The sequence below is a fragment of the Eimeria maxima genome, genomic scaffold, assembly GCF_000499605.1.
Source record: "Eimeria maxima Weybridge genomic scaffold, Emw_scaff99, whole genome shotgun sequence".
Taxonomy (NCBI): domain Eukaryota; phylum Apicomplexa; class Conoidasida; order Eucoccidiorida; family Eimeriidae; genus Eimeria; species Eimeria maxima.
In genome coordinates, this window is record NW_013564056.1 from 1 (window position 1) to 22,060 (window position 22,060).

The 22,060-nt window shown below is 50.5% G+C and overlaps 4 protein-coding genes across 4 annotated transcripts; 3 read left to right on the forward strand and 1 right to left on the reverse strand.

Moving 5' to 3' along the window:
• Nucleotides 1-252: 252 nt before the first annotated feature.
• On the forward strand, nt 253-1,163 carry EMWEY_00013320 (hypothetical protein; the record flags this gene model as incomplete). Its single annotated transcript, XM_013479219.1, has 2 exons — nt 253-861; nt 1,053-1,163. The coding sequence occupies 2 exons, from the start codon at nt 253-255 to the stop codon at nt 1,161-1,163; spliced, it is 720 nt and encodes a 239-aa protein (XP_013334673.1).
• A 944-nt stretch (nt 1,164-2,107) lies between these two features.
• Nucleotides 2,108-7,161, reverse strand: EMWEY_00013330 (hypothetical protein, conserved; the record flags this gene model as incomplete). Its single annotated transcript, XM_013479220.1, has 12 exons — nt 2,108-2,418; nt 2,524-2,707; nt 2,795-3,127; nt 3,241-3,829; nt 4,260-4,333; nt 5,022-5,071; nt 5,203-5,304; nt 5,510-5,608; nt 5,822-5,918; nt 6,087-6,175; nt 6,699-6,765; nt 6,991-7,161. The coding sequence occupies 12 exons, from the start codon at nt 7,159-7,161 to the stop codon at nt 2,108-2,110; spliced, it is 2,166 nt and encodes a 721-aa protein (XP_013334674.1).
• A 4,484-nt stretch (nt 7,162-11,645) lies between these two features.
• Nucleotides 11,646-14,158, forward strand: EMWEY_00013340 (DnaJ domain-containing protein, related, related; the record flags this gene model as incomplete). The annotated part of the gene is made up of 7 exons (XM_013479221.1): nt 11,646-12,181; nt 12,310-12,483; nt 12,618-12,677; nt 12,828-12,904; nt 13,022-13,080; nt 13,252-13,346; nt 13,444-14,158. 7 exons carry the CDS (start codon nt 11,646-11,648, stop codon nt 14,156-14,158), a joined length of 1,716 nt encoding a protein of 571 aa, XP_013334675.1.
• Nucleotides 14,159-16,411: 2,253 nt separating this feature from the next.
• EMWEY_00013350 (DNA polymerase theta, putative) lies at nt 16,412-21,745 on the forward strand (the record flags this gene model as incomplete). Its single annotated transcript, XM_013479222.1, has 13 exons — nt 16,412-16,461; nt 16,898-16,982; nt 17,172-17,232; nt 18,112-18,183; nt 18,589-18,676; nt 18,801-18,934; nt 19,182-19,257; nt 19,449-19,800; nt 19,920-20,003; nt 20,127-20,593; nt 20,741-21,129; nt 21,327-21,460; nt 21,662-21,745. The coding sequence occupies 13 exons, from the start codon at nt 16,412-16,414 to the stop codon at nt 21,743-21,745; spliced, it is 2,076 nt and encodes a 691-aa protein (XP_013334676.1).
• Nucleotides 21,746-22,060: the final 315 nt, after the last annotated feature.

Here is a 22,060-nt window from a genome sequence, read left to right on the forward strand (position 1 = left end):
TATATATATATAATATATATATATATATATGAACGCATGTATGTATGTATGGATTGATATGTGTATGTATTGATGTATCTATGGATTGATGAATGTATGTGGGTACGTATGCATGTATGTATGTATGCATGCAGTGGATGTACGTACGGGTGTATGTAATGCATGTAATGTGTGCATGTATGTCTGTTCCAAGCAGTGTATGAGTTCCTTCACTCGATGGGATGCAAGACACGACATGAGAAAGAGGTTGCAATGGCAGGATTTTTCGGCGAAAGCGTTAAGGGTACGGTCCCAGGTGTCAGCGAGCACCAACGGCGGCGCAAGGTAGGAAGCTCTCCGAGAAAGAAGACAGGGAAGAAGACCAGCAGCTTTGGAACCAACCATTCGTCGTCTGAGGAGGAAGGGAAGAGCCCGCAGCTCTCCGAAGCCGCCATAAATAGCGAAGAAGAGGAAGATACGCCATGGAGGCACTTCGACGGCATTGATGACCTGGAACAGGCTCTGAGGGCTTACATAGAAGAGTGGGGGGAAGATCATGACGACGGTAAAAGCTGTGCCCATTGGTTGCGGAAGCTAGCTCGTGCGAGGGAAACTGGAAAAACTGAAAAGCTATTGATGAAGTGGAACGCTGCTGTTGAAGGACAAAACACGAGCAATGGGGATGAAGCCGAAGATGGGACAAAAGAGAGTTCGAGGAAGAATGCCAAAAAAACGGCCCCGAGGGGACGGTCAACTGAACGAGATCCCCCGGCAACATGTGACGGTGGAGACTCGGCACACCCTCGAGGGCGCCGTTCAGGCTCCACTGGGGTAGATCCTGAAGCCGTCAAACTTTTCTTCTCAGGAAAAGCTGGAGACCAGGTAAGCAGAAAGTGCGTGCTGCGACTATTTGCGCCTTTCGTGCAAATTAATAGTCAAAATTACAACTAGACGGCGTAAATAGCCGCCAAAAGTGCGCGCGCGTGGTATAAGGGCCGCTAGCTGTATTCTCATTAACCGTAGAAGAGGGAGCACTACGCACACAGATGACCTCGCGTGTGCGATGTCGTCAGGTAAATTTGAGGAACACAGGAAAGCACACTCACCGCCTTACTTTCGTTGTCTCCTCACGTTCAGCCTCAGTTGCCCCATCTGAGAAGCGAGCTGACGAGGAGGAGAGATGATAACTTTACCAGGTTCATTAAAGCAAGCATCGGTGGCATGTCGGCCAAGAAGCAAGCGACTGCGTCGTCAAAATGTAGCTACTGTCAATCAAGTCAATTTGGTTGGCCAGACCCAAGAATCTGCATTTGATATCAAATGGATTTCAAAGACCTACGCCAGTACGCGTGACTGGCATTGCGAAGACTCGCTCCGCCTGCTTTCTTCCCCTCCCGATGGCACTAACGCTCGTGTCGTTTTTGTTGAAGTCATCAGTGGGACTCTCAAGCTGAGCCCGGCAGAACGACACTTCGGATGATGAAGCGCATCATTCATCTGCCGCATGGCTGCAGAGGAAGTGCATAGTCGGTGGTGATTACTTCGACCTGGTGATTGCGGCTACAGTCAAATAGATATCGAAGACTCCCTACTTTGGCTGTGGAAAATTTGCGTGTATTGGATATTCGCGTGGGGAGTGCCTCAGCGTGGGAGCCCACAACGGTGGCTGAACAGGCTAGGTGCACATACAGGATGGGGAATTCCCGAGCAGTTGCGCGGGCTGCTCCGTTGGCCCACACACAGCTACGTTTGTGTGCCCTCGAGGCATCATGAGTCTTGCGTTCTCTACACTCCCCCCACCACGGGCCAGGCAGAGTCCGCAAGCTGCATTGACGTAATTTGCTCGCTCAACAGGTTCGCTTAGTGACGGGTCTTGGTAGCAGGCTGAGGGGGTTCGCCAATCGGGAGCCATTACAGCTGTGTCAAAGCTTGGCTAGAATCGCCAACATTCTTCAGAACTGTTGGCCGAATCACGTTAAATTCCGTTCTTTTGCAGATGCCCCGGGAAAAACACGAAAGGATTCTGCTCGACAAAAGGTAGTGCCGGTCGAAGAGGGTGCGTTAGACGTAGACGCCGTGATTGATTGTGTGGGGAGACAGCAATGCCAGCATTATAGCGTAGGGCGCGTTATTCACTGTTACACGCATTTTGCAGTTCCTCTTCCCTAGGCATTGAGAACAAGTGGAATGCCAGGGCTTCTGCCTCGTTTTGATTCATGTAAGCGTGCAAGTTCCCGCCTTTCGTCAACATGCACGCAATGCATAAGCTGTCCGAGATGGTGGCAAAACTTGGATTATCCTTAATGGGGTATTTGCGTGCAAGCGAGCGCTGTTCTTCGTCCACTGCTGGCATCATGTTTTCCTCATGGGCATCCGACTTGACAGGATCTTCGACTGCAATGACCGACGTAGGGCAGACTATGCAAACAACTCCTCCAGCTGCACGCACAATCAACAATCAGTAACGCGTGCAGGCGGAGCGAAACCGGGTGAGTAAACATCAGGTCAATGGGAATGGTGTCGTTATACTTTTGCTTTCCTCACCTTCGATTGACCCATCCTTATCTCGACAGGAAGACAGGTTAAGCACTTGCTGGCGGCTCTCGAAATGTAACAAACCAGACAGTCGCACAACCCTTGCCTCCGGCACCAGCAATAGCCGACCAACCACTAGGCTTACGAAGACAATGCGCCGTCTCATGAAAGTGGCTATCAGCGCTGCTCCCTCCTGCAGCGCAGCTCACAGTATAATGCTGGAAAATGTATCCGTGCCGATTACCTCGGAAGTGTGCATTCACAATGGAGCATAGCCCACCTGCGGCACACGCCACCCCTGAGCGCCCAAGGCCTGTTCTTCGCCTGTTTTGGTCTCACTGTGCTTGACAAGAACTGTAGTTCCTGCATGCACCCATTTAATTTTACTTCTTAAGAGACCGTCCACTTGGTGACGAAGTTCCTCCTGACGAGACAGGGCATTCGCATGCTGGTCTCTACGAGAGCGCGGGCCTGGCGTCCCGTAACAAGCCTTCACTAGGTCCGCCAATTTTTTCGAGAGAAGGAAGATTTTCTTGTGAGAATGAACCCGCCGGAAGAGCAGATGAGGATCGAGTGACTCCACATTTCTTGGGTCCCGCAAGTCGCCGTCCAGCTGAAACAATGGAACGAAAGGACAACTATGCAGGCGTACTCTCCAAAGTGGGCCTTATCACACTAGTTAGGGTATTTCGGTAATCTGGTACTGAGCAGCAAGAATGCGCGCACCAGCGGTGTTCTGCTATCCAAACCAAAGAAATCGAAGATCATCTGCACGACCCTCGACCCTTCCGCGTCGCAGTTCGCTGGAAGTAGAATATGGAAGAGACTCCCTGGCTTTGAAGCCGCTGCAGCAAGTGCATAGAGGCTCCCTTCTTCTTCCGTGGCAGCTGGTGTTGTCGAACTGCGCTCAACACCGTTTTCGGCACTCCCAGATGCTGGGGTTGTTTGTGGTTCATCCGGTAGCAACTGTCCGTCAAGCAGCGGGTTAGGTTCCGGATCCACTGGACATATGGCACCTGAACCTGCGTCACCCTTCTCAGCTGTGCACGGCGGAAGTGATGTGTCGTTGAAGGCTGACTTCAAGGTTGATCTGGGGCCCCCACTTGCTCGAGAGCTTTGACGGCCGTGCCGCTTCTCCGCTGCAGCAGCCCTTACCTTGTTCTTGTTACTTATGAAAATCTGACTCGCATCAAGTTCCGCGACCTTGCGGAGGCAGCAAACGAAAAACCCCCCCGTATTGTTGTGATGGGGCAAAACGCGAACACACTTTTCGAGGGACATGGAATCGGCACCCAGCGGAGGGAACATCGTGGGCCTGTAAGCGAAGCAGAAAATTGTAGAACGACCGTTGCTGTCTGAGGTTCTTAAATTGCAAAATGCACGAATTCTAACGAAGCTTTTTGGCAGGCCTCACCGAATGCGATGGTGAAATTCCTCTGGCACTTCATCAAACGTTCGAAAGAAGGTGGTCTGGCTGCCTGCTGGTGTATTGGGCTCGCAGGACTTTTCTGTGATCCCAAGCTCTTTGGCGGGAGGCGACGGCACAAGCCAAAAAGACTTACCCTTCGACCACTTGAGTCCTGCAGATGCCACAAGGTAACTGCTAGATTTGATGCACTGGGGAATATTAAGTGGACTGCAGTACATGAGCGGCACCCAAAGGAGGAGGCAAAAGTCCATGCTCCGGCTAATTATGAGCTGCAGCGGAAGTAACTGCTATATGCACGAGCAGCTGGATATCGTACTCACCCGGGAGTTCTGGCGGGTCGACAACCTCCACGCGGCCCTTTTGTTGTGACAACACAGTCGCAATGACGGCCTAAGGTCAACAGTAGCAGTCGCATTAGGTTAGGTCAAAGGAATTCACCAAGCCGTTGGCGGTGCAAATGAGCTGCATGACTTCGGTAGAACCTACCTCATCCTCTAGGGGATTGAGCGAGCAGGTTGAATAAACGATTCGACCATTGACCCGTAAGAGCTGGAGGCCGCGGTAGAGAATAGCGAGCTGGGTGCCAGCACATACAGCAAATGAAATTAGCATAGACATATTTGCACTTACATAGGCCTTCAAACACATTTAGAGGTACAATTATACCCCCACATGTACATGTCTGTCTTGGGGAAGGTACCGTCGCCGCTACCAGCAAATGAGAACAGATACGGTTCGAGCAAATACCTGGATTGGGTGCATGCTATGGCCACCGCCGGCATTCCAGCTTCTCCATACATCCAAGTTCTTACGAAGTGTTCCGTCGCCACTACATGGTACGTCGGCTGATGCACAGATAAATCATCGAAATAGTAATATGGCAATAAACGGTCTAGCCGCCAGGCAATTAGTCGAGCACAGCTTGGAGGCATAAGAGCAGCCTACCCAGGATTCTGTCGAATTGCACTTTTTCCTGCAGTTACATGCAAACACCCATAACCCACGAAACAATATGGCTAGTCCTCCAGAAGCTGCACAAAGTTCGCGAGAGGGAAGCTTGTTCATGCCTCTAACTAACCTTTTGAGAACCGTCTCTTGAGCTCTCGTGGAGCGTCGGGAAGGACGATGCTGCATTGACAAAAACGCCAGAGGGCAAATCTCAAGTCGTGAAAACTATAATCAGAACTACGAAGACCCGGGGACGGTAGCTTACGGTAGACGGCCGTGTGCTGCCTACACTCGGCTGCCTGAACGCTTACCGTCGAGGCAGCTAACTGCCACGGAAGGGGATGCTAGCTTCTGCACCTGGTGTGTTAATGTTACTGCACGCTTTAGATCAACATCGTTTGCGATAACTGCGCCTGCTCAGCCGTCATACCAGATGCACAAATGGAGGTTCCGAAATTCTACAAGCAGCTCAACCTCAAAAACTACAGCCCTTCTGCCTTACTAAGTTCAGCCCAAATGACCGCTAACCCGTAAGCACAAAAGCGCAGTTAACGTTGAGCAAGCTTGAAAGGCAGGTTCCTACTCGTGTAGCCTGTCTCTGGAAGTGGCAGCGCCTACCAGTCACTGGAGAAATACCAACGGATCCCCCAGATTCCTTTGACTCACGAAGCCTGGCATTCCACTGTAGCATGTCAAGCATTTCTGATGTCTTAGACCCTACAGAAAGCATGCCACACGTACACACAGAATGCTTCATCCATGAAATGCATCAAGTGTAAGAAGCTCAGAAATAACTCTGCGTACCTTCTATGGAGAAAGACTATCTGACAGTAAAGTATTAACAAAGTGCGAGCTTATGGAATACCGCGAAAGCTACCTAGCCATCAATAAAGGCTTAAACTGGCCTTCCAGTAGAAACAGCATAATTACCCGGGGACGAACACATATCCAGCACGAGATGGTGTGGCTGTATGTCCAAGAATAGGCATGGAAGCATGCTGACGGCCTCTTGTCTTGTGAGCGACCCCTGAAAGCAGATAGCGTTGCACTTGCTAGTGCGACCCACTGAATTACCAAGCCAATGTCCAATACCAATAAAGGATAGACGCCCTGGATGAGCATTTACTAGTGTTTACTGTTTGGCAACTGATGACAGGGAGGGCAAAACCACCAGCATGTCGCATGTGATTCTTACTCGAAAGTCTTCGTTAATGATATGAGAGCGGATTTCTTTATAAAAGCTGTCCTTTTTCATGTCCACCTTGCTCGCCGTGTCCCATTGCCCTGCGCATACTCACTCTGTATGCAAATTTGTACTGTGGTTACTTTCACGATAATTTCAATGCGCAACCTGAACTATCTGGACTCAAATGCATTATGGGTATGAAAGCTCACATGCAAGCTCATGAGGGAAGAACTGCAAGTGTCGCACAGTGCGTTTCCCCTGCAAACATGCGCGCCGCCGCTCCCCGTAAGCGCAACTTTCAGCGTCTTAGCTATGAGCTCAACTCTTCCGATCTCGATTGTACCTAGAGTAGCAGCGTACCTCCTCCATGCTCATCTTAAAAAGCAAAGCACGTGTGCTTCTCCAAAGTGGAGCGGAAACGTTGACACGCACAGCAGCTGCAAAAGCCACGAGCAGCACCTGAATGCCCAACCCTTTTGGCGGCACAATTAGGGCGCTTTGGTGGTCGAAGAAATGCAAGCAAAAGCGAAGTATTCCCGTAGGATTGGGAGCACTCAGTAATGTGTCCCTACTAGCGTGCTGGCGAGATGGAGCCCTTGGGTAAAATATACGTAATCATACCTGGCAGGCGTTGTCTTTGGATGGCCATAAATTGATCCCACTCTTCCAAGGGGCAGATACTTTGTGCCTGCATGCAGGAGAGCGAAATTAAGAATACTCCCATTAACTCTGCAACCAAACACCCGGGTGTAGCAACATCTCTTGAGATTGCAGAGGCTACTTAAGGTTGTGCAGCTCACACTCGTAGAATGGAAAACAGCGCCCATCCAGCATTGCCCCTTAGACCTTAGACTGCTACCATCCCATGCAATTATAAAACAACATCTTTTGTTGGTGATCTCCTGAAACTAACCTTGTAATATTCTTCGTATGCCGCATTTTCATAGACGATTTGCTCATACGCTTCTTTCTTTTGGTGGGACTTCTCGTTTCTCGCCTCTGTTGCAGTTGCCCTTTGATATTTGGCTGCTCGCCTCTTACCCATCAACTCAGCGCCCCTAAATGAGCGCTTCCCTGGAGCCATTTTCCGGCTGCATGCAAGTACGACTAAATTCGCGAACGACAGTATTTCTCGTAGAGAGCACGATCGCCGTAAGCATTACCCCGGCCACGCTAGCATTCACGTCTGCAGGAGAATGCTAAAGCCGACGAGCAACCAGTTTGTTTCATGGAAGACAGCTAATCGTTGGTGGCCCGCTCAAATTGGTGAAGATATTGCAACCTCCATCGGTGGCGCTCAGCAGCACATAATGGAGGCTCCCTTTGTTGCTCCCACGGAAATCCTTCTCAGATCAACGGATTTCAATTCTGGTCAAATGTGTTGGGGATCAACTGCTGGCCAGAGTGTGCCTCGGGTGAGGGTTACGCATGCCTTCCGTCCAGTGCCGATGCTCTCAACTGGTCCGATAAGCTCTGGGCATTTTTGCTGTCAAGTTCCTAGCTGCATTTTTCGAATTCTGAATACTGTGTCAATGCTATAGTTATTTCTCCTGGTATGGTGCAATGCATCGAACACTGCAGGTACGTTGTGGCTTGCACTGGTGAGGCCCCTTGGGGAGGCCCCACACCTCCATTCCGGCAGGCCACTTGGGCATGAAGCAGTAGCTAGAAATAGTGTCATTTTATTTTAGCTTCTATTCGCATTTAACCCTTTAGAGTGAAACACCGCTGGGATTGCCCAACGGCTCCACAGAGCACGCGGCTTTTCTTGACAAAGTAGTGCTGGCACAACTCTGCGAGACGGGCTGGTTTCTTCTAAAATTTGGGTCTAACAATGCAGTTCCCACTGCGTAGTGCTTCAGGTTTGGTGTTACGCATAGACCGGGAAAGTGTTCACAGTAGTTTGTCGTCCATTTGGATTATCCCCTGTCTCTCTGTAGCCTAGTAGCATAGCCTTCACAATATGGACGAGTCTGCCTCAAGCTGGTAAATGGACACTTCCCCAGCCCTAATATGACATACATTACCCAATCATAAGCTCAAACCAACGGTATACAGCGCTCATGGGTGCAGCCAATAAGGCCTGTGTACTTGCATATGGGCTGTGTTCCCACATGAGATGCACCTGTTAAGTCAGCACGGCACATTCGCCAGGCAAGATCACTCACATTCGCTACACCAGGCGGGGTCCGGTGAAGTTGGGAGGTCGTCTCTCAATCCCTTGGACTCGACTGCAGCTAATGAGGGTCCTCTGCTAAAATAAGTCGAGAGTCCGCATTACCTTTTTCGTCGTAGGCGTGAAATGGCTTCGTCAGGTATGGGGCATTGACGATCGTTTTGAATGGTGAGGTACCTGCCATGGCTTTTTGAATGATATATTTCCTGAGAGTCCGTCACTCCAACTTCTGTGTCGCTAGCATCGGTTAATTGGAAGAAAAGAGTGGCACAGTCAACGAGCTACAATATTGAGGGCAACGTTGGGGGTCCGGCGAGTGTTCGCTCGCTGTCCAGCGTTCGTGCATTTTAAGGGGATCAATTGAAGTGGCAGCCATGCAGATGAATCCACGGTTGAATGTGCTGCACTACGATGGAAGATCGACGAACTTTTGAAAATCCGAAAGTGTACACGGCTTGCGGCCACTTGTACACGGCCACAATCTTTGCCGGGTCTGAGTCTTCACCCGCTATAGAGATACCAAAGTCTAAGAAGCTAACTTTTTGCATAGAAGCGAACATTTTTGCGATTTCATTAACCTCGATTCCTTGTCTATGACTTGCAGATCACGTCGTACATGTTGTAGGTACGCCAGTACATTCCGGCTAAACATGAGCGCGACATCCACGTAGATTACACTCCAGCATAATGCGTCACCTTGCCGTAGCTTCAGAGAGATCAAATCCACTCCATATCCTATGTCCAGTAGCGCTAGCAGATCCTGTACACGAATACGAACTTTGTTAGGCCCAGAGTTAACTCGAGGAGCATCTGAGTCTGCCGTTGTCCCACATTTTGGCCCAAACGTTGCCCCTCGCATTCGCTGAGGACCGTAGATTTTCACTGATCGTTTTGTTTGATCGCAAGACAGTGCCATTCAAACCCTTGTTTCTTTAACCTCGCTTGTTCATACGCCAATGAAGGGACATGCGACATTGCTTGCTGAAAATGCAGCGGTACCGCGTCGTTCCGATCTTCTGGGGGCAAGATCCCACACTGGATGGGGGCGGCTATCATTTCCTCACCATCAACGAGATCGGTATTCGTATCGTATCCAAATATGTCCCCTCCTTTTTTCGCTAGGGCGATAGATGTGGCATTTTTCCTCGGGTTCGTGGCTAAATATTACCATTGATAAGCATTCCACTATCTTCCCAAGGTCAACCGATTCAATTTGTGGTCCCTTCTCCTCTGCCCACCTGGAGCCGACTGCGTTTTTCGGGCGAGCAGACCCGCAACGAACAGTTGATAAAGGAGCTCCAAATCCATTGTTGCACTTCTTTTTATCAATGCCTGATGCTTTTCAAAACAGTGCTTTGTCGAAATGTTCGCTTGCTTGAGCTTGTTCAAGTCTGCCAGAGGCTCTACCATGTCGACCTACGAATGAACCTGTGTGCCGAAAGCTTCCATACTCCGGATGTGCTTCACCAAGGCAAAACCCTTGCCTGGAAGCAGCCTCCCTTGTCATATTTCCCCCTCTAATAACGAAGATGCCAATAGCAACTGTAGTGCCTCTGTTGCTGTCATGTTAGAGACAAAAATGTAGCTCCTAAGAAAATGCTGCACTGCCCCGGCGTCGGGGCGAACATCATATATGAATGCTCGGCAATGATGGAGTACGTATTCAAGTACATAGACGTTTTTGTTGGGAAAACATGTACCGTTGGGTGAAATGCAAGAATTTCACTTGCTTCAACTTGGCGGGCGCCCAAACGTGAGTCGCCTCAACGCATGAAGGCAAATATTGACGAGTCTATTCTGGAAGAAAAGTAGAGTGCTGGTATTCAGGGAATGTTTTGGGAAAGTTTTAGAAGAATTTTTTCCATATATGTATGATGTATTATTTTTTCTGATGCACACTCGGCATTACCTACTGCTGCGCAACAGACCGCCCTGATGTAGGGTTACGATTCTTTTTGTTCGCACCTGCGGCCAATAACCGTTAGTTGTTACAAAGCGTAGCGCGACCCATTGATGCTATCTAGTTACCCGGGTAAGTGCCAACGGGGGCCAACAATCGCGGATGGTGTTTCTAAGAGCTCATGACCCCCCTCCCCATTCCACCTATCGTGAGGGAAGCGACCGAAAAGCCTGGAACTACGGAAACGGAGGTAGTCAGTCATATGCGTTTCAGCAACGCAACTTGCTGAAACTCAGCCTGCCAGAGAGCACGTGCACCACCTGCAAGAGCAAGGAAGCCATTTTGGGTGTATACTGAATGACTGTAGAGGCTTCTGTGTGCGTTGCTGTTTCCTACAGAAGCCTACTAAGAGTCCATGGGCCAATATCAGACAGGCTTGAGAATGGCGGGCACTGTGCTGAACAGACTGTGCTACATGTGCCAAGATGGGAAGAGATAACTGGACAGTGCAGCACTCGCTTGCGATTGCACCATGACTGCCATGTAGACTACTGGGACTCTACACCCACCACAGTGAGAAATAGGTTACTTGAACCAACTGATGATATTAATATTGCCTGAAGCGGTGCGCAGTGGGTCAACCCACCAAAACGTATATGAACATTTCCACCACACGCTTGCAGGTCCGGCTGAGGGTCCTAAACTGACAAATCACATGGTTTTATGCGCAACATGACGGGAAAAATACTATTCGGGTGTCCTTAAAGCCAACTCGATAGAAGGAAGATTAGGGATTAGGAAAATTGAGCAGGATGCAGGGCACGACATAAAGATCCGTTACACATGAACATGGACATTTCCAACGTGCGCATGCAGGTCTGGCCGATGCTCCTAAACCGAAAACCACAGTCTTTTACAAGCAGCACAGTTCTAAAAGTAGTACTATTGTGTTCTGAAGTCAAGTGGATATAGGGAAGGTTACGTAAAACCGAGCAGGGTGAGCGGCAAGGCCTAGAGTCTCGTAGCCCGTCTCGTCGGCAGTGCGTCTGTAAAACCTGTGCTCTTCTACAGGGGATTTTCGTCTCAAGAGAAAAAGAAAGGATTTGGATGGGGTAACATAGTATTAAGGCCTATACCTGTATCAGTAGCTAGTATATTCTCATTTACCTGCCTTGTTCCCGCTGCTGCGTGACCGCATCTCGAAGCGTGCACAGGAAACTCGGTTTCCTTGGCAGCTTGTGAGCATTTCAGGTTATCCATTCGCTTATCCCTTCGCTTTAAAGGCTTTCCCATATTTCTTGGGGGTCATAAAATTGCTTATTTTCAGCACTCTGTGACCCCCGAGTTATCCATCTGCAATTTACTTCTCCCGTTGAGTTGGGATTTTGAGCACCACATGGCAGCTCTGCAGCCGGAAGGCAACCCATAGCCGCGGAATCAGTCGGCACTTAGTGGATGCAAGTCGATCCTGTATTGCACGGTAGAGTATACGATGGCGAACGAGTTGCTAAGCAAGAAGTGGGGGTCACTGATGCTAGTGTGTGTGACAATATGCTTATGGGGATGCAGTAGTAATCACGTCGCTTCGAGCGATGATGCACAATTCGAAGATCTTGTCGCCGAAGGGGCCTTGAGGCAATTTGCCATGGCGTGGATTTCTGACATACATTTGCAGCCCCTTTACTCCACGCTGCCTTGTCCGGAGGAACGCTGTGGCAAGCCGAGTAGGGAGCCGACCAATTCTTCCGAACCCTCCAGAAGACAATGCCTCGAAATGGAAACTGCTCCTGAGTTGGGGCGTGCGGGATGTGGTTCTTCTCCCAGACTGTTAGATGAAACCCTCAACTTTTTGGAAGGTCTCGTAGCTGAAAGCCACGCAGCAGCAGCTGCAGATCGCCCCCCTACATCTTCTACGGTTTCCTTGGCCGCAAAAGCAGCGTTTACGCACTACCCTTTGCCACCCATTACTACGATCTTGCTCACAGGAGACTATGCACTTTCCGGAAGGGACGTTGATCTAAATTACTTGTAAGCGCCCATCCAAAGCTCCCCTAGACTGGTTCCAGTGCTCCTGTATGATGCCTTCTGACAGCACTGAAGCCAACACGTCAGCCAATATCATTGGGAGTATTGCTGAAAGAGGTGTGCATATTCAGGGAAAGGACTATTAAGGAATTCACAAAGGGCGTCTTTGAGCATTTCCCCCAACAGTCAACGGCACTGCTGCAGGGGCAAGGCCAAATCAATGCGGCAGGAGGGATACAACTTCTGTTAGTCGTGGGGAACCACGACATCCCTTTAGAGGCCCTACTTCCTCCGAAGCGTACAGAGTGGGCAAAAGTGCTTTATGACATCTGGAAGCCAGCACTTCCAGAAGGCGACAAGACTCGTGAGGTGTGCTTTGCGTGCAACATGCCACCATCCTTGCTTTCCTCCAAGTGCATTAGAATGCTGCCTTCTACAGAGGGACAGAAGCACCACCTACTATCGTTTTGTTGACTCGCGGCTTCAGTGGCATTCTTCGGTACGTTTGTGGGCTGCAGACGTTCCTGCGGGGAATGTATTATTCTACAACCCTGCGGTCGGCACCTAAAGTGCGTGTCTTATGCCTGAACACGACATTTTACGCCGTAAAGCTGCGAAAAGCGGTTAAAGCTATTCTCAAATCTGGCAGGTACGAAGCCGGTGGAGAGGATGTCGGTGCACTACTTCACAACGTTGGGGAAGATGAAGCGGAAGAAGCGGACCCAGGTCAGGACATTTTAGTCAAGCTTCTGCTCAAACCTTCTCCCACCTCCTTGTAGATGAGTGACGTTTCAGCTCATATGGTCAAAACGAGATGCTTCTTCGTTTAAACATTTGCTGCAGCTGGGCAGTTTGAGTGGCTGGAGGGAGAGCTCCGCTCTGCGCGAGCACGGAGACAGCAGGTATGAAAGGCAGCTCCACGACTACAACTGAAAGGTTCACGCGTAGATATGTTCCTTGCGGCAGATAGTCTTTTCACAATATTGACTCTGCTAGGCACTTCCAAATGTGGTAGTGAGTTGTACAGAATTCTGGATGCGGTTGCAGCGAGTGTTGAGATGTGCTGCTGTCAGGTCGTAATCTGTGGGCACATCAAGCCTTCGCTGTCTGTGCGATTGAATGAGCTTTCTTATTTTGGTGATAGCTGGGAAAGTCAATATACCGCCAGGTACGTAGGCAGTATAGTGGGGAATTGACTTCATAGAACCTCCCAGCATGCGTAGTAGTGGCAGTCTGTACGTTCTTCCTGTGCAATGCAGGTACAGGGAATTAATTTCAGCGTATTCAGATGTGGTTGTTGCCCAGTTTTATGGACACAGCCATGAAGGGACGATGGTAGCTCTTCTTCCCCCCGGCACCCAACCTTGGAAGGCCGCTGCAACTGCAGGCCCCCGCTGCAACCCCCTCCACCCCAATTTGCCCACAGCTCTTTTCACTATTCCTTCAGTATCCCCCCAGAACGGCAACAACCCAACAATGCGCGTGCTAGTGTTTGATGAAATGCAAGATAATCATCAGCAACCATACGAATATGGAGAACGAAGGGATATGGGTGCCACGTTGGGGGCTTACTTCCTAGCAGACTATGCGCAGTACCATTTACCCCTATACGGGTTTGTCGGGCACTCAGGGTTTGGCAGAACAAATCCAGCCTTCGAATTTGAGTCTTCCTTTCATGACACATTTAGGCCTTTCCTTAGGTGCGCCAAGCCGCGGCAGCCCGGTTTGGAAGATGCAGCAAACGGACGGAAAAACAGCTCCGCTTCCGGGGGCCAAAGATGCATTGATGGATCTACTGCTCTTCAAGTTGCAGAAGCTGTTGGGCGCTCTCCCTTTGCTTATGCTGCCTACAATAACCACCGCTATGCTGGAGGCAAGGACGTTGCAAGCGCAGCAGTCAGCTGCAGCTCGCTAGCTTTGACAAAAGAAGATTTTCTCGAGTGCATTTCCCAGATAAAAATGGCAAAATACGCGGCTTAGGACTTGCAGATTTCAAATGAAATGGCAGACTAGCTGGGGTGTGTCCAGCCTGCTTTCGACAAAAGGCAGCTGGGAATTTCTCAATAGCCACGTGGTTTGCTATTGGATTTTATTGACGCATGCCGATATGCTCTCCTGCCGAGGCCAACAGGTTGTCTCGCAGGCTACAATCATGAGCATACGTCCCTGGATGTGAATGGCAATGATTGCGTATAAATGTGAGTCGCTGATATGTCCGGGGTTTCAGTCCATCCTAGTGGGCTCCTTCCGGTTGAGTCTAGTGTATGAAAATTTAGGGTTTAGGGCTTTAGGCTTTACCGTCGATTGGTGTCAGGTGTACTTCGAGTTTACTGGAGTTTACGGTTGTTGCTGCTACTATTGTAACAAGGACAGCGGCAACGAGCATAACTCCCATAACCTTGAAGAAATGGAGTGTACACATGCCAAACTCACAATATGATTGTGAGAAGAATGCACTCAAGGGGAACTGCTCACAAGCATTTATTTCTGCATCACTGCCGACATAAACTATACACGTTTTGAGGGGCTTGCTAACCTCAAGATAAAGTGGAGTTGTGTCGGAATCTCTGCTGAAGCGAAGCACACCTATGGAGGACGCGTATCTAGCAAAACCTCACTTCGGGCACTTCTAGAATTCGCATCAATATAGATATACCGCCTATCCTATAGCAACAGTTTTCGTTTCTAGAGGAGCTGCTGAGTGCAGCCAATCCACACCAGCGTCGCAGCCGTGCACTCACAGAAAAAGAATGTGAATGAGCAGACAGCATTGGGCAAGCTCCATTCTCTGGCTAATGAAGTTAGTAGAGGGGCAGGGCAACCCAAGTGAAGAAAAAGCCTGGGGAAGTTGTTATATACTGGACAGTGTCCCTTGAGGAGCAGTGGCAGTTTAGGGGGTTCACGAACTCACTAGCTTGACTTATGCGGAGGGATCAGGAAACGAGGGAAGTTCTACAACACTGTAGGGTAACGGCGAATGGGCTGCTAGCTTGCAACCGAATGTAGCAGCAAGACATCTTCCTGGTGCGTTGCTCGACCTGCCAACTACGACCCCATATGGGTTCCGTAGGCTGTGTTAAGGCACGTGTCTAGTAAGGATTAATAAATGGCTGGCTTGAAGGCTCTTCCGAGCGCAATTGTTATTTGTATCAGCTACTGTTCGTTTTGGCATCTATGGAAGAACGGGAGAACACAGCAGGCCTCGCCAGTGGGTAGTGGCTTACAGGGTTTGGCTGGAGTACGCTGGGCTTCCCCTGCGCGCCCCACCAAAACCCTGAAATATTGTAACGGCGCATTCTCCCAGCAGGTGTAGAGAGAACGGCCTTCATGGCTTAACGGCAGAGGATCGCACCACTTCATTATCCCGTGGAACGCCTGGGGATTCACCACCACCAACGTCATGCATCCCTCTAGGCATAGCCACCCGAGGTACCAACGCCGTATTTACTGCCTTGTGGTCTTTAGGCAGATCCCCTCTTCGATCATTCAACAAGACAGGCATATAATCCCTCCTCTGGTACCCATTAGGCAATCGATACTCTGAAGATCCCATTGTATAAACTGTGTCGTATTGAAAAGACAGTAATCTTGACCATCTTCCCTTCAAATTTCGACAGCACTGCAAGCATGTGGCTCACCCAGACAACCCGGTGTCGCAAATGGGGAATTTCGAGGTAGCCTGCGCAAATACCAGGCTGTCCTAATTAATTGTTTTACTAGACATTGACCAATTTGTTTTTGTTTGTTTGGCCCTGTAGTGGGGACTCTTCAACCTCCCGTGATGGCCGTCCACAAAATGCCTGGATGCAACACTGGACCACAATCGGCATCCGTGAAACCCGAGCGTGCATGGAGCCTGCGTGAACCTTGCTTCAAAAGAAACAAAGGGGAAACTATATAATAGGGAAGGTAAGCCGAAAGCTATCTTCCCTTCCAGTGCAAACTTTACAAAATCCCCTGAACAGTCAACCCTTGATCGCCTGGTGGGTCGACCCCCTGGGGGTCGCTTCCCCCCAAAATTGGCCTGGAGGCCATACTGGGCCCCCTCTTCAAGTATTCTGAATATTCCCTAAAATACGCCGGTCGATTCAGTTTCTTGTAATTCTGGGCCATGGCCTACGTTTTTTGTTTATCCTCTCGTAGTTGCGACGTCGCTGCGGCTCCGCCGATGCAGACGGCTGCAATGCAGTCAGCAAGTGAGACCTAAAGGAATACGCTGATATTTAGCACAAAATGGATCCTGCGACGGGATTCACAAATGTGTACAACTCCTTCTGTAGGATGTAAGAAGTTGCCCTTTAGCGGTAATTGTTTCTCCCTCAACAGTGCGAATGGACAGGGGAGAGGACAAGCCGTTGCGCGCCACTACTAAACGGCCAACGCGCAAGAGAAAGCAACGAATAACTCAGAAGGGTGAAGGGGGGCGCAGGAAGTGCAAAAAGGGGAACTTCGTGCCGCAGCAGAAATGCCAGCCTTCACTGACATGGCTACTCCCAGGGGCTGCCAGAGCGCAACGCCGCCCCCTACCTAGGCCAACAAAACCTCCACCGCCAGGCATCACTCCCCAGAGAAGGTACAACGAGGTGTTGCCCTTCCATCCAGCGTTGGCCCAGGCGCTCGTGCATACACGCACATCATTGGGCAGATCCTTTTTCGCGGGACTAACGAATGGTTGTGGGCCTTTGGGTGTCTACTGTTGTACGGTAATATCATCTTTAGGATTGGCGTTTGGCGGCGACTGCGCGAGGGAGGGGACGAAGGGACGGTCGTCTTCGTGACGCTTGAGGGCGAGGTTGTCGCCAAGGTACAGCGCTCCTATGACACTGGTTTGTGACCATCTTTAGCTTGGGGTTATCTGCCGCCGAACAAAATGCCCCGCGTACTCTGTTCAGCTGTGCAAACGTTGATCATTGATCTAATGTGGTCGGCTGGTATTGGAGTGACATGTTACACAGCTGCGTCTGACATTGGCATCTGCGTGCGCTCTTGTCAGCCTTACAGCTACACCGCTGCTCAGCGAGACGAAGCAATTCTTGCCGCCGCAGGTATCCGTGGTAGGTGTAAATTCCAAACGTTTCCAAAAGCTGCTTTGCAGAAGCTCTGAGGGTGGGAAGCGTAGACGGAAATTTCGTTGTTTTTAGGTTGCCTCACTTCCGTGAATATTTGTAAGCGGCCATCTCCTTGGGGATGCAAGTATCTATAAGAATGCGTTCGTTAAAGCTCTTGCTTTCGAAATCTTAGAGGAAATGAATAACTGCTTGCATGCTTGCATGTAAACATTTGTTTCAACGGAAGTATGCAGCTTAGTGAGCTTGCTCAAAGGCATCTCGTTCGTCTCTCCATGCAAATGCACATGCCGCCTATGCACGCGATCTACTAGCAACAAAGGTCTCGACAGGGGGCAAGGCGTCTGAATTCTGTAGCGCCTCGAGTAGGCCAGTGTAGTTTGTAGTGTTTCATTTTGACTGTTCCTCTGCGCTTACGCACTCGTCACATATAGAATCGGTACCTAGTGGCTGTGCCTTCGGGATGTTTTGATAAAGTGAAAGTCTTACAACCGGTGCCCCCGGCTTACGACGGCGGCGCTAGCTCACGTCAGCCAAGCGGTCAGGACGTTATGCAGTTGCGCAATTCTTATGCTACGTCTGCAAGCCTTGAAACGGCACATCCACATGTGACGTGTAGGGGACGCTTGATATTTCTGGCCATTGCAGGGATGCTGCACATTTGTCATGCTGTGCTGAAGACGAATGCTTGATTCCGTTTCGCGTTGCAACCCTGTCCACATGGGACACCGATTAGGCATGTTGATGTGCTTGTGGTCTTTCACGAACAGAAAATTTCATAAGTTCTTCCCAACGAAATTCGCGCAGGCGGCAAATTTGAGGCTGACACCTGGGTGGCGTTGCTGTCTGCTGTAACATTTTGTGCAGGACGCGGCAGAGGGAGCCGCATAGAAGTCCCAGAAAGTATCCCACCATACGCCTTTTCATCTTTGACGAGTAGTGAGCTGGAGCTGCAGTATTGGTGCCTTCCTCCACCTCTTACGAGGCAAGTTTCTGCCTGCAATGTAAACAAAGCTGACTTTTAGCACTCAACATAACGGATTCTGTAGAGTACTTTAGCTTGGCGAGCATGCCGTCAGACTCGACGCTAATCGGAAGCTGAGTGCTGCAGGGCATACGCCTCTCTTGGGGTCAGTAATCTGTACCCGTGGCAAGCACGGTGTCTGCATCTGGCACTGCCTACGAAGCATCATGCAGCTAACCCAGATGGTGAGGGGATCGATTGCCAAGGAGTTTTTAGGCCACTTTCCGTTGGTGCTTGTTGCGTAGTGAAGGAACTGTATAGCGGTGAATAACGCGTTTTGCAGAATGCGGTCTTAACGTTTAGCTGATTCGTTCCTGCAGGACCTGCAGCTGCTTCGTGGAGATCTCTGGTGTACTGCGCTCCCACATCGGGCGGAAAGAGCCTTGTGGCGGAAGTCTTGATTTCTCGGTGGGAAGACAAATGCGAAGCTGCTGGCACCCTTGACTAGCAGGCCCAGTTGGGGCATGATTCCACTTCGCGGGGCTCTTGTCCAGTGGAGCACTGGTATGTGCATTTGTGCTTTGCCTTGCAGACGTCTTTTGTTTGAGGGAGTGCGTTCGCTTGTTGTAGTGCCGCATGTCTCCCTCTGTGCGGAAAAGGTCCAGCACCTGCGTCATCTGTTGGGCCCGTTGACGTTACGAATCGAGGCCTTCCACGCTGGAGCCAGTGAGCACAAAAGCTACAAACAGTGCACACTTCAATGCACATGAAATATATCCTTAATTTCGAGTGTACACAAAGGTTGGGGAGGCAATAGCAGCAGGAGTCTAAACTGCATCACTTCCTGCCCACCGGTTCCACATCAGCGTATCTGTAATTCAGTTTTAGCATGAAGGACAAAAGAGGCAGTGAATGTCAGCGATGTTTTCCGCAGATGTACCGTTAAAGCTGTCCTGTGCTGTGGAGTAAACAGATGCCGCGTCGAACTGGTACGCAGGAATAGATGTGGCGGTCTGCACACTGGAGAAGGCTAACATGATAATCAACAGGTGCGGCCTTGTGATTGCCTACCTCTGGAACACAACACTATTTGGAGGGCTAGCCACGAAGGGCTTTACTTTCCGTAAACCATACAGCTTGGCTGAACCACTTAACTGCCGCTCTGACGCAAACCATTGTGGGTCACTGCCTAATTGGCCTGCCCACTTCAACTGGCGACAATTTTGAGGTCGTTCTGCAGGTTGGTGCTGGACTTGCTAGTCCCCGAAATTGCAACGGCGGAGAGCACCGGTGACAGCCCGGAGCCGCCGGTCGAATGTAAGGTACCGGGGAAAAGTTCTTTTTGCGGCCCACAGGATGAGGTTTGCTACTGGGCAAGCCAGTGCTGGGACAGCGTGTGTTGCCGCATGCCTGTCATTGGGGAGCATTTTCCCGTTGGGCTGGTGTGCGTCGACGAACTTCATTTCGTTGGAGATCCCCAAAGGGGCCACCTCCTCGAAATGCTTCTAGCGAAGCTGGTTTTTATAAATCGGTCCCTTAAGCAACCGATTCAGCTGGTTGGCATGTCCGCCACCCTCCCAAACGCCCCGCAAGTACGCTGCCAATTTCGCCGCTGATGCGCAGCAAGCTACTTCCTCAGTTTTGAGTAAGCGGCGTCTTCATACCTATATCGACCTGGCGACCTGTGATCGCTGCGTCCTGCAATGCTCAGGTTGCCAAGTGGCTGGGTGCAGAGGTTTTCGTCACCGACGAGCGTCCTTCCCCTCTAGACATCTTCGTAAAGATCGGTCCAGAGGTCAGTCCCACCACTCCCCTGCTGTTGCCACCAGCAACTCATCCAATATTGCAGAGAAAGGCTGTCAAATACCCGGTGCAGTTGTGTTGTGCATGTGCATATGCTACGCTCTACCTGTTGTAGGTATTTGCGTGGGACAAAGCTGCAGGATTGCAGATTACGCGTAAACTCCATGATGGGTCCCTTTCTTTGCCCCCTGTCGGGGAGGCGGCAACCAGCGCTGCAGCCCAGTCAGTGCGGTTGGCTGCTTCTCAGTACGCTGCTGTTTCAACTGGATCACTAACTGCTGGCGCAGAGCTCGCAGACAGCGCGGAGGTGGTCGCAGATCACGCTTCAATTGCTGCTGCAGCTCTGCGCATTATAAGAGAACAGGCCGATGCCTCCCTGCAGCCGCCTTCCCGTACTAGGGGTGGGGTTGAACGAGCCACGGAGCCAAAACAGGCCAACTCAGAAGGAAGTCGCTTTGGGTGGCAGGCCGATGCTGAACATTTGGGGATGCTGACGTGGGAAATGTTGCGGGAAGGCCGCAGAGTCATAGTCTTCTGCCCGACTCAGGAGTGGACAGCCCGCACAGCATCGTTCCTCGCTAAGTAGGGGGAAACAGCACTTGAGGAACTCCAGCCTGCCTATGTTCTAACTAATCAAATAAGCTATGTCACCGTTCAAGGTCTGCCGTCCATTGTTTCTCGCTGTGTGGGTTAGTGGAGAAAAGCATCATTGCCCTTGGTTACGCGCAGGGTTTTGCCATTCTACCGACGAGCGGAAGCATGGGCTGACCTGGTCAGACAACGTGCTGTCTTATATCTCAAGAACAAAGAGTTGGAGTGCCCAAGTGCGGCACATCCTCATCGCCAGGAGCAACAGGGCGTTTCAGATGTGCATCAGGGGGGCATGAACTGCCCACTGCAGCAACAGAAGCTAGCAGAGCGAGAAGCAATTAAGGAGCTGCTTGCTATGCCAGTTAGTATGCTTGCCCAGTTGTTGGTGCAAAGCCCTCACCTGTTTGTTGACCCTGAAAGCATCAGAGGACGTGAAGAGCTGCAGTGGCAACTGAGGGAACTTTCCCTTATTCATCCAACAACTATGCTGGCGGCAGTTAGTGAGGGGGTCGCCTATCATCACGCCGGTAAGCTCGGCTCTGCTAACTCTCTCTTTCTCTGCCTCTCCCTTCGACTTAGCCTTTTGGCATCAACCCATGTGCATCTTGCTCCCCTTGCTCCACTCGCCCGACGAGTCTACAATGGTTGGCTCCCTCTGGCTTTTAGGGTTTTTGGCAGGTGCAAACCATCATATGAATCCAGTGGACTGCTTTTCATATATTAGGCTTGAGTGGTGAGGAGCGGGCGTTGCTGGAGGCCGGATTTCGCAGAGGCCACTTGAATGTGTTGTGCGCAACGTCGACACTTGCTCTAGGAGTCAACTTGCCGGCTGCTCGCGTCATAATTCGTGCTCCGCACGTAAGTTCAGCTATTTCGTAAGTGAATTCTCTGCATATGATCTTATTTGAAGTGCTTAGAAGGCCCCACTGCACCATTTACGTTTTCTCCGTCTAGTGGGAAACGTAGTTCCTGGTCGCGTGAGTACTTCCAGGCTCCCGTTGGTTTCCGCTACTATGAATGCTGCCGTTTGGTGCGGATGTTTGGTTTCCTGAATGCCAGTTAGGAAGAGATGAGCTCTTGTCTCCCGGCCGCTTCCACCAGATGGCCGGTCGTGCGGGTCGGAAGGGGCTTGAACATGGGTAAGACACTCCGGAAAGTAGATGGAACTCCAGTGCAGTAGAACACCGCGATGTTATATAGCACTTAGGATCCAGACTGTATTTGGGCAAGAATAACACAACTTCGAAGACTTTGCAAAAGCCAACAGCCTGAGTGGCAAGAACACTGTAAGAAAGGCAGTAATAGAATGAGGGACACTGAGCAGTCAGAAGGTTCTTTGGTTCTGTGCAGCTGTCTGCTGTTTTGAATCTTGCGCTACCTACTTACTCCCATTTCTCCTTTGCAGGGGGGACGCATACTTGATTTGCTCCCCTGCCAATCTGCCACACGTTCGGAAAC